Here is a 15,953-nt window from a genome sequence, read left to right on the forward strand (position 1 = left end):
CAATGTCATTGAGAAGACCACTGACGCTCTTGAGCAATGCTATTGCAGTACTTGCCAGAGCATGTGCGCATATGGCAAGATTTGCTGTCGTCTGCTGCATGCTATACAACATCGATATCAAGAAACCATCACCAATGTTGCCATCAACTACAAGGTGACCAACTCAGGAAGATGGCGATGAAGACAAAGAGGAATAGAAGGAGGGAATAGGCAACCAATACTGTTTCTTCCTGGTCAGGTAGTCTGAGACAGTTATAGGAAGGATATTATTAAGTGGAAGAGGGTTCCAAAAAGATTTACCAGGATGTTGCCGGATATGGAAGGTTTGAATTATAAAGAAAGGCTGGATAGATTCATAGGGACTTTCTTTTTACTGGAGCGAAGGAGGTTGAGGGGCGAACTGATGGAAGGGTATAAAATAATGAGAGGTACAGATAGAGTTAATGGTACTTGTTTTTTCCCTAGTGGATTTCAAGTCTAGGGGGCACATTTTCAAGGTGAGAGGAGAAAAATTTTAAAAAAAAGAAGCAAATGTTTTGCACAGAGGGTGAGTCACATGTGGAATGAATTTTCTGAGGAAGTACTGGATGCGAGAACAGTTACAATGTTTAAAAAACATTTGGATGGATGCATGAATAGGAAAGGTTTGGAGGGATATAGGCCAGGAGCAGGCAGGTGGGACTAGTTTAGTTTGGGATTATGTTCGGCATGGACTGGTTGGACCGAAGGGACTGTTTCCATGCTGTGTGACTCTATGTGGTTATCTGGCTGTAATACTAGCGAACATAAATTTCATTTATTATTCATCAACAGTGCTATTACTTTATCTTCCATTGCCAATAATCATAATGTCCTTGTGGTCACAACACAGGTGAAAAGCTTCACAAAACAAATATTGCAAACCAAAATTATCAATCAAATACCAAAATTATTTGCAACTGTCAATGAATCAGCCTTGTGCATGCCCTTTGTATCTGGGCTTATTATTCTAATGCTGTTATGCAGTGCAAATGATTGGTGGAAGGCTACAGATTCTTAGTGGGGAATGTTGCAGATCGTCTCAAAGGACAACATTCAGCATTTCTTTGGCAAGAATGCAATAGACAATAGACAATAGGTGCAGGAGTAGGCCATTCAGCCCTTCGAGCCTGCACCGTCATTCAATATGATCATGGCTGATCATTCCTAATCAGTATCTGCTTCCTGCCTTATCTCCATAACCCTTGATTCCACTATCCTTGAGAGCTCTATCTAACTCTTTCTTAAATGAATCCAGAGACTAGGCCTCCACTGCTGTCTGGGGCAGAGCATGCCACACAGCCACCACTCTCTGGGTGAAGAAGTTTCTCCTCATCTCTGTCCTAAATGGTCTACCCCGTAATTTTAAGCTGTGTCCTCTGGTTCAGCACTCACCCATCAGCGGAAACATGTTTCCTGCTTCCAGAGTGTCCAATCCTTTCATAATCTTGTACGTCTCAATCATAATCCCGTCTCAGTCTTCTAAACTCAAGGGTATACAAGCCCAGTCGCTTCGGTCTTTCAGTGTAAGGTAATCCCTCCATTCCAGGAATTGACCTTGTGAACCTACGCTGCATTCATACAGCGTATGAATGCCTGGATTCATACTGTACTGATCTTGCCAGTTTGGTCTAAGCCAGTGATCGACAACTACAAGAGCACTGCTTGAGCAGTGGAAATAAGTATGCTGTCATCCCGAGAGAGGACATGTGCTGCTTATGCCCACAAGCCATCTCTGAATGACTTCATTCTAAGATTTCTGTTCAAGGCAGGTGCAGGGTGGTCTCTGCTGAGTGGAAGCTGAGAAATCAGCCAGAAGCTACTGCATGATAGTTAGGTACACAAGTATTCTAACAGAGGTCACCATCAATTATAGCTGAAAAGGATGGGTTCCAAGCTCTGTGCAAAGCCCTGTTCTAAATTGAAACCAGGCGCCTCCTCCTTCCTTGACATTGACTGTAGATTTAGTGGTAGATTACCAGTCCATAAAGCAATGCAGTTTACATATCTATCAGTTTTCACCTGTACTGTCATGACCAATATGGCTGCAAAAAAAATTTAATACTTTTAGCAAGACGCTTTGGTTAATTGAAGTTAACACGCAATTATTCACCAAAATCATCAAGGAGCCGATTACATCGGCTTTCTAACGTGAAAGTAAGAGAAATTCTATGACTAACTCTAAGAAAAATAATCATGACACAATATCAAACATACACACCAAGTTAAAAAAAAGAGTTAAAAAGTGTCCAATACAAAAAAAATAAAAGAATGTGAAGTTTTAGGTCTTGAGGATGTGCTGACAGCGTAAGATGCGAATCTGAATCTATGGTTATTTAGTGACTTTCCAGACCAACTGCAACTGTGAATATTACGGATATTGTTGAGTTGTCACTGTTTAAATTTTCTCCAATTTGTGTTGCTAGTATTTGCCTCGTATTTCAAGTGAAAACAGATAGAGAGGGAGTGAAGAAGAAAACAGGCAAAAGACAGAAAGAGAGAAACCAAGAGGAGTAGAAACAACCAAAGTCATCAAATGGAAGATATCTCTCTTCCTTTTTTCCTCATGTGAGTGAAAAAAAACAAAAACCCAGGAAACTTAAAAGAAATCATTCTAATACAAAAAAAGACTAGGTCCATGCAAACAGCTATTGAATTTAAGAATGACCATCAGGCTACATATATAACAACCCGTGTTGTCATTGCTAAACTCAGGAGGATTCTTAGGAATAGCCTCCTGCCTTGTGGTTAGGACATTTAAACTAAAGGACATTGTTTATCTGGTCTATATTTTTCTAACCAAAATATCAGTGTGAAACTCTGTCTTTTACTTGTCTTATTCCCCTTTGAAGGGGAATAGTTTAAGTTACATTGTTGTCAATTAGAAATCCTTTCTGTTTTCTGTTACAATAGGCCAAATGATGAAACCTGGTGGTGAATTGTTTTTGTCCTGAATTGCAGTCATAGAGATGCACAGGCATGGAAACAGACCCTTCAGTCCAACCTGTCCATGCCGACCAGATATCCCAACCCAATCTAGTCCCACCCGGTCCATGTCCCTCCAAACCCTTCCTATTCATATACCCATCCAAATGCCTCTTAAATGTTGCAATTGTACCAGCCTCCGCCACATCCTCTAGCAGCTCATTCCATCCAGCAAACTGGGCATTTTGATGGTCTACTTGGGATTTTATACATACTGGGATGGCTTCTGGCACAGTGGGGTGTGAGTATCGGTGGACTCCTCCCAATTAACTTCCATCAACAGAGAATTATGGTATTTCTTCTTCTTCAGGTAGGAGTCATGACTGCTAGAGATCGTTATTAGCTGAGTGTGCTGTGTGATGAAATTAGTGGTATTAGGGTCTAGTGGTTCACCTAATAGAATTAGACATTTGAAGGTGCATCCATTGAATTCATGAAAGTGGTCATAAGTCATTGAACTTTCTCAAGACATCCAGGGTCTTAGCACTGGACTCTTGTATAAACTGTTGGCTCAGGTCTTTGCACTGTCTATTTAGACAATCTCATAGCCTGCTGAGAAAACAAGATATCTCTCCTTTTCTCCCACTTGCACCAAAGTTTCCAGTGCAGCATCTATCCTTCTTCCCTATTGCTCCATTAATCACTCCTCCTGCAGGTTAGAGGCTCTTCCCCAACCACTTCTAGAAACTTCTCCCAGAACACACTTCCATTTTAACTGTGTGCACAAGTGTGCTGAAACCTCAACTGCATGGAGTCACTCAACAGCAGTTTCAACCTTGAACTGAATGCTACAATCATTTAAATTAGCAGGGTATACAATGTTTTTCTGCTGTTGCATTACAACCTCCACTATTTTTTTCAGGGGCTATCAAATTTTGCTTCTGTTTTATTCAGAGGCCTTTGCAATGACTGATTTTGAAGTTGCTGCTGAGAGATGGAAAATGGCAATATGAGGCAATTTGCCTTTCAAGGTCCCATTCTGCCACACTTGACCTGAGTTAAAAAAAACTCATCCTTCATCAGGCAATTCCTCTTCCCCAAATACAGCGCAAAGAGAGTCACCACGTTGGGAAATACAGGTGTGAACTCATCCACTACCATTCTATGGCACAGTGCCAGCTGAAAAACATGATTTAAAAAAAACAAAATGTTAAGAAGCTTTAGATAAAGCACCACAGTGTATCATTCATTATTGCCGGTAAAACATAACTGGCTGCTGTCATGAACCACAAAGGGTCTCAGGTTAAGAGAAGAGCAAATATGAAACGAGTAGAAACAATACTATTCTGTCCTTAGGCTAATCTACTAAATTTAACATCAACAGTGATTTGGGGCCATTAGGAGTTCAACTGTGTGCTTACATGTACGATGAGCACATCAAAGAAGCATGTTGTGCAGACCTGTCGGCCCCTGTTGAAGGTGGGATTAAACCACACAGTTTGATCGAAATAATAGCAAATACTCTGTGCACGAAAGAATGTTCAGCATTTGAGGAGTATCGATGGCTTATTGTGGTGAAAGTAACTAAAATAAAATGATTATATCTATTCAGTGACATTCTTAACGTATAAATGTTAAATATAAATATAAATGTAGCCATCTTTTTATCAAATTGCTTTTATGCGCATAGTCAATGTATTTCATGCACAAAGTAAATAGAACAATCCTGGCCATTAATCAAAGCGATGGCAGAAAGTACTTACTGTTCTAGTGAAAATAAAAACTGTGTGAGTGTACATGCAAGTCTTTTTACTTTGGGCAAGAGTAGCTTAGCTGTCCTCACACACACCCTTTCTGAGAATTGGGAGTCCATATGGCATGTATTTTAATCATGAGGCATGCGTAATTATTATGACTTTATATAAAAATTTTTACATAAGCTAATTAAATTCCAACTCATCCATTTTGTATTTGTATTAGTTTAGTTCTGTCACCAAAGGAGCCTGCCCATGCATTAACTCCCACTGATTACGTTGCTAAAATAGCTTTATTGTTGCAGTGACAGAAGTTGTCGATCTGGAAACATGTAGAGTAACAATTTCGTCATGAAAATAATGAAACCAATTGCTGCATTGCAAACTCATGTGAATAACTCAACCATAACTGAAGCTAAACAAATTTCAATGCGGATGGAGATAAATGATAGGTAACTGATTTTCTACTGATCAAGCAAGGATTTACGAGTCCACACACTAAACTTTCAACGTTGGTATTAATGATGCACTGTTTTCTTTTGTTAGTCATCAACATAAATTTAAGTGAAATTGCACAATTGCTGTATTGTCAGATACAAGTGGTAATAATCAAATAACTGCGAAACAGTCATGCCCACATATACGATCCACCCATATTTAAAAATAATCAAAATATTTGCAGTGTACTTTTGGAGGTTTACCCAGGTCATTTTTTTTTCTCCTTTTACAAGCAGAGTAGCCCAGGGAACACCGGTGTTGATGAATGAGTTACAATATACAGACAGAATGATTTGAAAGTAAGCTACGTCCCTGCGTCTAAAATTATGGTTGAAATATAGATTCACTGCACTTTATTATGTACAATGGGAAACTAACATTTTATTCCTCTATGGTCTCCATGTCTGAACAGTGACAACAAAACATTTTAACCAGTACTGATGAAACAAATGCAAATAAATCTGCTGCTGCTCTTAGACTCAAAGTATTTTCTTCAAAGTAAAACCAAACTTGAAATTTAACTTTTTTTGTTAAGAACCGATGAATGAAAAACAATAAAGAGCCTCACTGTGCACTACTGGGAAATTAAATGCTGGGAGTTCAACTGAAGGACTCGACCTAATGGTCATCTTTCAATCTGAATAACTGTATTCAATTGCCTAATACAGCACATGGTAGCATTTGTAATAGCTTAAATATATGGCTGCCTTGCACTTAAAAATGTGACTGCATAGGAACGACAAAATAACTATTAGTCAATTTTGAATACAGTTCTCTAAAAAGAATTAATCAGAGGAAGCATGTGTGGAATGTTTTTGCTTTTACTTCTGAGTAATCTATTCATGATTTGTATGCCATCACAATGATTTTCTTCATGTGAGCTGCATACAAAAAATCAGAAACAAACACTAATACCAAGCAAACAGATACCAAATCCAAGGAAAAAACGTATTTTAAGGACCATTATGTTATATTAAGATTTCTGTGCCAACATAAAGGGCTAGTAACTGTATTACATGAAGTTTACTAAAATTAGAAGTTGTTCTTCCCCCATTAACACAGATTACAGATGAACCTTGATTATCCAAAAGACATGGGCAAGGGGTATTTCGTTTGGTTAACTGGATTCTGGATAATTGGATGCCAGATAACATGGTTTAGCCGAGCATAGGGACATTGCAATCTTGCTGGATAATCGATATTTGGATAATTGAATACCCGGTAATCGAGGTCTCTCTGTAAATGCATCTAACATTGAATTATAATCCAAACAATTATTTAAAGAACTGTCACTGCCTTCTCCTGTTAGGCGATGGAAAGAATATTTTGTAGACTCCACTTAATCATGCTAAATGCTTAAAATTTTCATTCATTCCACTTCTACGTAGATTTTCACCAAGCTTTTCAAGCAATTTTAGAGTTATTTGGCAACTCACAATAAATTATGAACTATTCACTTGTAAACCTGTATCTATGACTCAAACAGTTTGTAGCACATTTTCATACTCACACAATGGTTTTCTCAATGTGTTTGAAGGCTTTTTCAACAAATTCTCGAACACTGTGCACTTCTCCTGTGGCTATGATAAAATCCTCTGGTTCATCCTGTTGCACCATTAACCACATTGCCTGGTAATAGGAGAGAAAAGATAGAAGTGAATCATCTATAATGGCCTGAGCAGAGTCTTAATTCACGTTCTCAGATTAAGGTCACAATACTTCGCATGAACAGGCAGTAGAGATATAAATTACAGTTACCAAAAATTGGACTCCGTTTAAAGTATTAGAGATAGACACATACAGAAATGCCAAATCTGATAGACATCACCACACTATGATTGATTCTTGGCTACTGGCATATGCATTGCATTTGAGTTGCCAACACTGAAAGATTGATACTAATCTCAATCACACTCACAACTGTTTGCCCAATTCAGCTCTAACTTCATTTAAAAATTTGCTGATTACACTACCATAGTGGGTTGAATCTCAAAGAACACTGAGACAGAATACAGGAACAAGTTAGCTTCATGGCATGGTGTAAAGACAACAAAATCTCCCTCAATGTCAGCAAAACAAAGGAGCTAGTCATTGACACCAGAAAGGGAAGTGCAGAACATGCCCATCTGTATCAATGGTGTTGAGGTGGAGGTGGTCAAGAGTTTCCAGTTCCTAGGACTAAGTATCAATAATGATCTATACTGGTCCATCCACGTCGACATTACAGTCAAGAAAGCACAACAATGTCTCTACTTCCTCAGAAGGCTAAACAATTCTGCATGTCCACAATGATTCTTACCAATTTTTATTGATGCACCATCCTATCCAGATGCATCACTGCTTGGTATGGCAACCGCTCTAACCAGGACCATAAGAAATTAGAGTTGTGAATGCAGCCCGAAAACCAGCCTTCTTTCCATTGATTCCATCTACACTTACCGCTGCCTCGGGAAAGCAACCAACATAATTCAGAGACCCCCTCCCCTCCCAGTTATACTCTCTTCCATTGGCGAAGATACAAAAGCTTGAAAACATATACCAAACAATTCAAGAACAGCTTCTTCCCCACTGTTGTCAGACTTATGAACGGACCTCTCATACATTAGAACTCATCTTTCACTGCACTTTCTCTGTAGCTGTAACACTATATTCTGTATTCTGTTCTATTACTCTGATGTACTTACGGGAGGCATGATTTGTCTGGTTAACATGTAATACAATACTTTTCACTGTACCTTGGTACATGTGGCAATAATAAATCAAATCATATATTTCATTTTACTTTGACTAATTGTAGGCATATTCTGAAGGAAAGAAAAAGAGATAATGAGGAAATTCATCTTAGCTGATACAAACTCAGATCCGAGAACTCTGCAATAGCCCTCAAGCCCTGCATTGTTCAATATTGCAGCTAGCTTTGTACTACGTTTCATATAAAGCAGACTATAGGGGCTTCCTGCTAGCATTCTTCACCACTGGAAAAGCAGACTTGCTAGAATATGTCTAAGGTATAGCTATATTTTTTAATACTTCACATATGGGCCTTACCCCAAACCCCAAAAATGAACTGAGTAACTGATGTTCTTGTGCCAAATATGCAACAAAATACTGCTTTGTATATGCTGTATTTTTTTGTTTATTTCTGTATAAAAGGTACCATTCAGTTTTCTAACATTCAGTGCCCAAAACTACTTCTGCTTTTTCATAAAAATTCTTTCTGCCTTCTTTTCATTTCCTGAGTAGGTAATTTGGGGTAAATAATTGCAAGCAAAAAAATGCAATAACTCAAATAAAATTTCAGATTTGCCATGATGAAACATGAAAGTTGACATATTATCAATTACTGCCAACTGGAACTCAGAATCAAAGATTATCGTGATTTCTATTATCACTCTACAGCTAGGTTATCCTGACCTGTACATCCGCCAAGAAATAAAACATAAGTATTTTACAGAGTTACACCTTAATATAAAATGTAAATGTTTGGGTCACACGAGAAATCCTAAACCTTCCAGGAGCACAAGTTATTCAAAGGTCTCCAGCGTTCAATTGTTAAAAATGTTGAAAATCTGTAAAATAAATCTATTACAGAAATAAAGCACAGGCAATAAATTGGATAAGAGTACACTTATTAACACATGTATTCTACGACTGGGTTTTAAATAGCTAAGGAGCAAATTTAAAGAATTATACAGATTGTATTCGATAGTCAAATGCTTTAGGATGTTATGAGAACATGAAATCTGCTAGAAAGTGCATGTATTTTTTCCATATTGAGTTAAAAGACAAATTTAAGACTAATGCTTGGAAGTTACTTTTCATGCAAAGGATGATTAATAAATTAATTTCTAGAGTGGGCACTGGAGACATAATCCCTGCAATTATTTACGAAAGAACCGGGTCCTTGATCTGCATTTAGGAGGTGGTGCTAACTTCTGGGGAATGAAACATAGAACAGTACATACAGGGCCATGGTGGAGCAGAGGATAGGGCTGCTCAAGGTTAGGTTCCGCAGTTTGGAATAGTCTGGGCTTGGGGGATGGGGGGTGGAGGGTGTTGCTCCTGCATGATCTAGAACACTGCTCAGCACAATTGGAGCAAACAAACCATTCCCGCTCCCCTCCAACTCACTGAAGTCAGGGGCAAAAAGCTCTGATATGAGATTCTTAGCTGTTGCTGAAGATATTAATTAGGTCCACGAACGAAGCAAGTGAGACCACTATTGCTGAGCTCACTGCAATTCATTGGTAAGATCAGGGATTTAATGGAGGCTGCATTGCATTCCTGTATCCTCAGAAGGCTGCTCAGTGAACTGTTGCCTTAGCCAGTGCACTTCCTGGGGAAATCCCTCATTATCAGACCATCTGCGCCCAATCAAGGGGCTGAGCAGTGGGGGCTGCCCATTAAAAGCCACCCACTGCCCTTCTCTCCAAGTCAAATGCCCCTCTCTCTCACAACCTCCATCCCACCTTTGGTCTGAGATCTGACGACGAACCTGGGTCTAATTGGACTGACAGAAACCTAGCCATGGAATCATATGCAACTCTTGCTTTTGAAACTTTTTTGATCTTTACAGATGAGTTCCAAAGAATGACTTAGAGATTTTATAAGATTCAGAAATCCACAAATAATATTGGATTAGGCAAGAACTACTCTAAAGCCATTGGTTCATCTCCTATTTCCCAGTGAATTATTTAGGCAGTCTCAGTCAGAGTCATAGATAACACACAACACAACACCACAAATCTTCATTGGAAAACGTAACTAATCTATGACTCTGTGAGTTGTGAATTATCCCAATTCACTTATGGGATATAAGCTTACTGTTCATTGCAATTAATCTTCTATTTGTCACATACAATTTTATCCATATTTCTACACTTCTGTTGCAACAATTATTTCAAGTATTTCTGTTGCAGTACACAGAAATGTCTGAAATGAAAAACCATTAAAAAAGGTAACTATACTTTTAAATATGAGGAATTGTTTTTCAATGTGTGTGAAACTTTAAAATCTAAATTTTTGTATCTAACTCATTTTGAAACAAATGTCTTTCATAGGTCCCCATATTCTTGTGCAAGACACCTACAAGCAAGCAAGATTTACAAAAAAAATCAAAAAATCCTTCAGGCATTTTTCTTTGCTTCATGATCCAGGAAAGAAGAATCACAAAATCCTTTGTTGCTTTATGATTTCTCCAAACAAACCAAGCTACTTGTTATTCCAGTTGAAGATGTTCCATCAATGCTTTTTGATAACCATAGAAGTTCAAATTGTATTTCATATGTTTGCAATCATTCCCACCTCTCATCTGCATCACAAATCATACATGGTCCTGGTACAGGACAACTTGAGAATGAAGCCTGACAGTTATAACAGCTGCTGCAAGAAGGAGGCCATTCAGCCCAGCGTGTCTGTAGCAGCTCTCTAAGCATTTTGGTATAGTGTCAAACTTATGCTTTTTCCATGTAACACTACACATTGTTTCACCTGCCATCACCACATTTCCAGACAGTGCATTCCCTAACTACTTGATGTGTAATAAAGTTTCTCTCATCTCACATATGTTCTTTTGCAAAACGTTTTAAAATTGTGTCTATTGATTCTTGATCCCATTCTAAGTGAGAACTGTTTTTCCCTATCCACTCTGTCCATGACTTTGGAAACTTCTGTGAAATCTCCTCTTCTTTCCAAGGAAAACAGTCCCAAATCCTTTAATCTATTCTCATAATTGAAGTTTATCAGCCCTGGAATCCTTCTTATGAATCTCTTCTGCATTCCCTCCAAAGCATTCACATGCTTCCTAAAGTGACACCCCCCAGAACTGTACACAACACTCTAGCTGAGGTCTAGACATTGTCCTTTCTAAGTTCGGTATAACCACCCTCCTCTTTTATTATGCCCCTATTAATGAAGCTAGAATACTGTATACTTTATTAAATGGTATCTATATTTGTTCTGCCACTTTCAATGCCTTGCCGCTCTTGCACACCAGTTAGAATAGCATCCATTATACTATACTGTCTCTCTATACTTTTTGCACTGAAATACATCACCACACACTTCTCTGCATTGAACATCATCTATCACCTATGTGCGCACTTCACCAATTTGTCAATGTCCTTCTAAAGGTCTACACTATTCTCCTCACAACACTCCCAAATTTTGTATCATCCACAAACAGACCATCTTATTGTTTGGATATTCTCATGCGTTATCAACATGCAGTACCATTTCAATAATCAAAATATAAATGTAATATTTGTTTACAATAGCCATTTAATATACCTAAAAATATAATCATACATAAAATTCCTTTACTTTATGAGTGCGTCATATGCAGAAGTTCTGGTTTTTTCACACATCAACAGAAGTACTTGAAATATGAAATGAATTACAGTAAATTACAATGGATAGAAATATCAATACAAATACTTCAATCACTCATCGAGCAGTGACAGCCTGAACTTTGTGCTGAAGTTATCTGGCATGGGAATTCAATCCACAACCTTCTGACTCAGAGACAGCACTACTATTGAGATACATCTAACATTACAATGTGGTCGAATTATACTTGGTTGTGATGTCCTGCGTTACCAAGTTACGTGCCAATAGTTACTTTTAACGCTCACATTAAGAATGCTCATGTAGGTGAGGTACTGGTCAAAAATGATCTCTAAAAACAAATAGTAGCAATATGATGAGAAAGATTGTTAAATTTTATGCTGGCAATCATCTTGTTTTTGAAATAAATATATTCTTTTAGAAAATGTGACAAATATTTTTAATTAATGTCAGTACTTAAAAAGCCTTTGTTCAGTTTTTCAGGTCTGTACAATTATCATGGGTGCATTCTGCCTGCAGATGACAAATCTACAAGCTACTTAATAGCTGCAATAAGAATTCTGATTTTTCTACTTCTGCAGGCTAGAATTTGACCTCATCAGGCCCTTGACCTTCCAAGTTCTAGGTATTTCCTTTAGTAGTTCCCATCATCCAGGACTTCAGGCATTAAACTGTGCTGTTGGAGGGGGTGGGGTGGGGGGGTGCTCCCACAGTTTTCAGTTTATTTATCATTACTGAATGGTTTACTGGTTTTAACAGGAGAGACGCTTTGTTTAAACTTCTACAGAGGATAATTAATGGTTATTGACTGGTAAATGAAGAACAGGTGACAGGCCAAATCAGAAGAAAAACGATCTTGTGTTGTAGCGTGATAATGGCTTAGTAATTGCTGCAAAGCTGAGGCTTATTGCATCCCATCATAATGCCAGATCATGCCCAGAACACAAAGGCCTCTGTGTGAAAGGTATTCAACCTTCCACATCCTTACACATCTGCTCAGTTGATTTGGTCCATTTATTCTCTGATGGGCTGCATAACGGAGGCAAAAGTTCACTTATTCCCACCTTCCTGCTCACACTCTGTCACATGACATTCGACACTGCGACTTCAAGTGCACCTTTGTCTTTTCACAAAGTGTGCACTTGTATCAGTGATAAATTGTGTCATTATTCCAGAGCTTGGCTTGTTGGTCAGTTTTAAGTTCTTATATTCAAATATTAATGTTGTAACTTTTAGTAGAAAAGCATCATTCTCAGTGCAACAGAGATGGCCAGATGCAAGTACCTTGCAGTAGAGATTCTACTGTTTTTTAATTGTATCTTTGCATAATCAGCCATCCACCCTTGCCTTTTATTTCTCCACAAATTATTAATTATTAAATGTGAATATTGTGAGACATGGATGGTGGAAAGAAAAATTCTTCCAAACTGCTCCTGCAATTGTGGTGATGAAACAGAGGCAGCTCCAAATCAATTACCAGCCACAAAAGGCATTTTATAGAATCTCTCATTGCAAAAGGTTGATATTCAGTCACTGTGCCTCTGCTAGTTGTTTTAAAGAACCATCCAATTAATCCTGTTCTCCAGTTCTTTCTCCACTGCTCTGCAATTTTTAATTCCATTTCTAGCATTTATCCACTTCCCTTCTAAGAGTTAGAATGGAATGTGCTTGCACAACCCTTCTAGTCATTGCATTCAATACCATACCAACTCACTGCATAACTTGATCCCCCCTTAGTTTACCTCTGGTTCCTTACCTAATTATCTTATGTCTGTGTATTCTGGTTACTGATCTTTCTGCCACTGGTAACAATTTCTCCTTATTTATTTGATCAAATCAGTTCATGGGTGTGAACATCTCTTATCAAATCTCAACTTAATCCTTTCTGCTCCAGTTTTCTCAGTCTCTTTCATGTAATTGCAGTCTTTCATCTCTGGTACCATTTTAGGAAATGACCTCTGCGCTCGATCTAAGACCCCATTAAAGTGCAGTGGTCTGAATTTGATTCAATAATACAGCTAGAGTCAACCATTATAAAGAATTCACAGCAATTTCCTTGTTTGTGTACTCCATGGGAGCAATTTTTAAACACCTCTAAGTTGCATGTGAATTTGAGGTACAATTTTGGTTCCACTAACATTTTGGACAAGACACCATCTTGGCAAAAGATGTGAAACACTTCTAGGGAATGGCTACCTGATGGACTCTCAAGAGGATGATTGCTGTTTAAATTGCCTACTGGAGATCATTGAAAAAGCTGCAGAGATTTTGGTGATCTACTCTTACAGGGATGTTTTTATGGAACAATGTTAATAACTGTCAATATCTATCAGCATTTATCTGAGAAAATTTCTGAGGATATCATCTAAAAAGCTAAGTGCTGAGGTACACTACTTTATTGGAGTCACCAGATGAAATGGAGTGCTTGATTACCAATATCTTTGCAGAGGTCTCTTTTGGTTTGTAAGAGGAATGTGAATAGGACATAAAGCTGCAGGAAAGGGGGGAAGAAGAGGTGACATGGTTCTAGCCTCTTTGTGAGTATGGGACATCTCTCTTCCTCCAGATTTCCTCCAGAATCTCCAGTGCTGTGTTGCAGAACACATGTTCCCTTACCCTTGGCTTTTGAGCCATATGGAAACCTACCACATTATGTTTGCCAGCTTACTTCGTACTTTTACTGGAAGTGAGTTCTTGGAGCACTGCTCGATGCAAATTGCTTCTAATCTGCATACAAGTGCTAACCTGCAGGTGAGTCTTTTGGCACCTGCAGGCAAGTTCAAATGATGGGAATCAGGAATTAGGACCACAATTTCTATTAACAGGAATGCCACATGGGAACAAAATAACAGCTGACAATCTTGATGGCAGCTGAAAGAGTTAGCACATTTCACTGTTAAATTACATATGCTTAATTGGATAACCAGTGTGGGACAGGAAGGAACAAAGAGAATTAGCATGGAAAAATAGCAACAAGTAGAATCAAAGATGGAGAAAATAGTAAAAAAGCAAATAAATGAATTAACAGCACAAATAGAGGTTAATGGGTATGATCTGATAGCCATTGCAGAGACATGGTTAAAAGGAGATCAAAGCTGGGAGGTTAATGCTCAGGGTATATGATTTTTCAAAACGATAAACAGAAAGGAAAGAGTGGTGAGGAAACTTTGTTAGTACAAGATGGAGTAAATATGATAGAAAGGAATGATCATAGTTTGGAAGATGTAGAAATCACATCGGTGGTGGTAAGAAATAACAAGAGGAAGAAGGCACTGAGTGGAGTAGTGAATAGACCTCCAAACAGTACTTAGAATGTAGGACAGAAAATAAATCAGGAGATAATGAGGCATGCAAATAAAAGAGATTACAGTAATCATGTGTAACTTTAACCTTTGTGTGTACAGGTAGCGATGAGGAAGAATTCACACAGTATACTTGAGAGAGATTGATAGAATAATATGGACCTAACTATGTATCAGGCTATTTTTCAACAGGTAATGTGTAATGCGGCAGGTTTAATAAATGATCTCAGAGTAAAAGTTACCCAAGAAAACAATGAACACAACATGGGAGAGTTTAGCATTCAGACTGAGAGGGAAGAACTTGGGTTGGAAACAACAGCACTAAGTTTAATTTAAGGGTAATTAGAAAGGTATGGGGCAGAATTGCCTGGAGAGGATTGGTAAAGAGTTTAGTAGAAGTGGCAGTTGAGGAACAATGACTGACATTTAAGAAAATAATTAATGGCTTATAACAGATATACTCCAGTGAGGAAGGAGGATATTAGGAAGGGAATAAGCTAGCCATGGTTAACCCAGGATGCTGAGGATACAATCAAATTGAAAGAGAAAAACATGCAGTGTGGCAAAGATTAGTGGTCAGCCAGAAGATTGGGAACATTTTAAAAACCAACAAAAGATGTTAAAAAATGGAGAAAATAAACTTTAAATATAAACTATGCAGTAATATCAAAGTGGACCAGAAGAGCTTCTTCAAATGAATAAAAAGGAAGAAAGAAACCAAAGTGAACATGGGCCCTTAGAAAATGAGGGAAAATTAATGGAAAACCAGGAAATGCAAGAGGAATTGAATATATATTTTGAATCAGTCTTCATGGCGGAACACACTAATTGCAATCCTAGAAGGGCTGATGGGTGGGGCGATTGCAGTGGTGAATAAATACAATAACTATCAGTACACAAAATTCACTATGGAAACTAATTTGGCTAAGGGCCAGTAGGTTTCCTGCATGTGATAAGTTGCATTCTAGGTTATTAAAGGAAGCAGCTGCAGAGTTGATGTGAGCACTGGCAGTTATCTTTCAAGAATCCTTAGATTCTGAAAAGTCCCAGAGGCTTAAAAATCTGCCACAGTAACATTCTCATTCAAAAAGGGAAGGAAACAAAAACAGAT

The 15,953-nt window shown here is 38.1% G+C and overlaps 1 protein-coding gene across 1 annotated transcript in view; it reads right to left on the reverse strand.

The window, feature by feature from the left end:
- gmds (GDP-mannose 4,6-dehydratase) overlaps nucleotides 1-15,953 on the reverse strand; it is a 658,631-nt gene that overhangs the window by 104,167 nt on the left and 538,511 nt on the right. The window contains exon 8 of the mRNA XM_060849865.1: nucleotides 6,706-6,824. Coding sequence (XP_060705848.1) covers nucleotides 6,706-6,824 — 119 coding nt within the window. The remainder of the gene's footprint in view (nucleotides 1-6,705; nucleotides 6,825-15,953) is intronic.

Source organism: Hemiscyllium ocellatum, chromosome 34 (assembly GCF_020745735.1).
Source record: "Hemiscyllium ocellatum isolate sHemOce1 chromosome 34, sHemOce1.pat.X.cur, whole genome shotgun sequence".
Lineage (NCBI taxonomy): Eukaryota > Metazoa > Chordata > Chondrichthyes > Orectolobiformes > Hemiscylliidae > Hemiscyllium > Hemiscyllium ocellatum.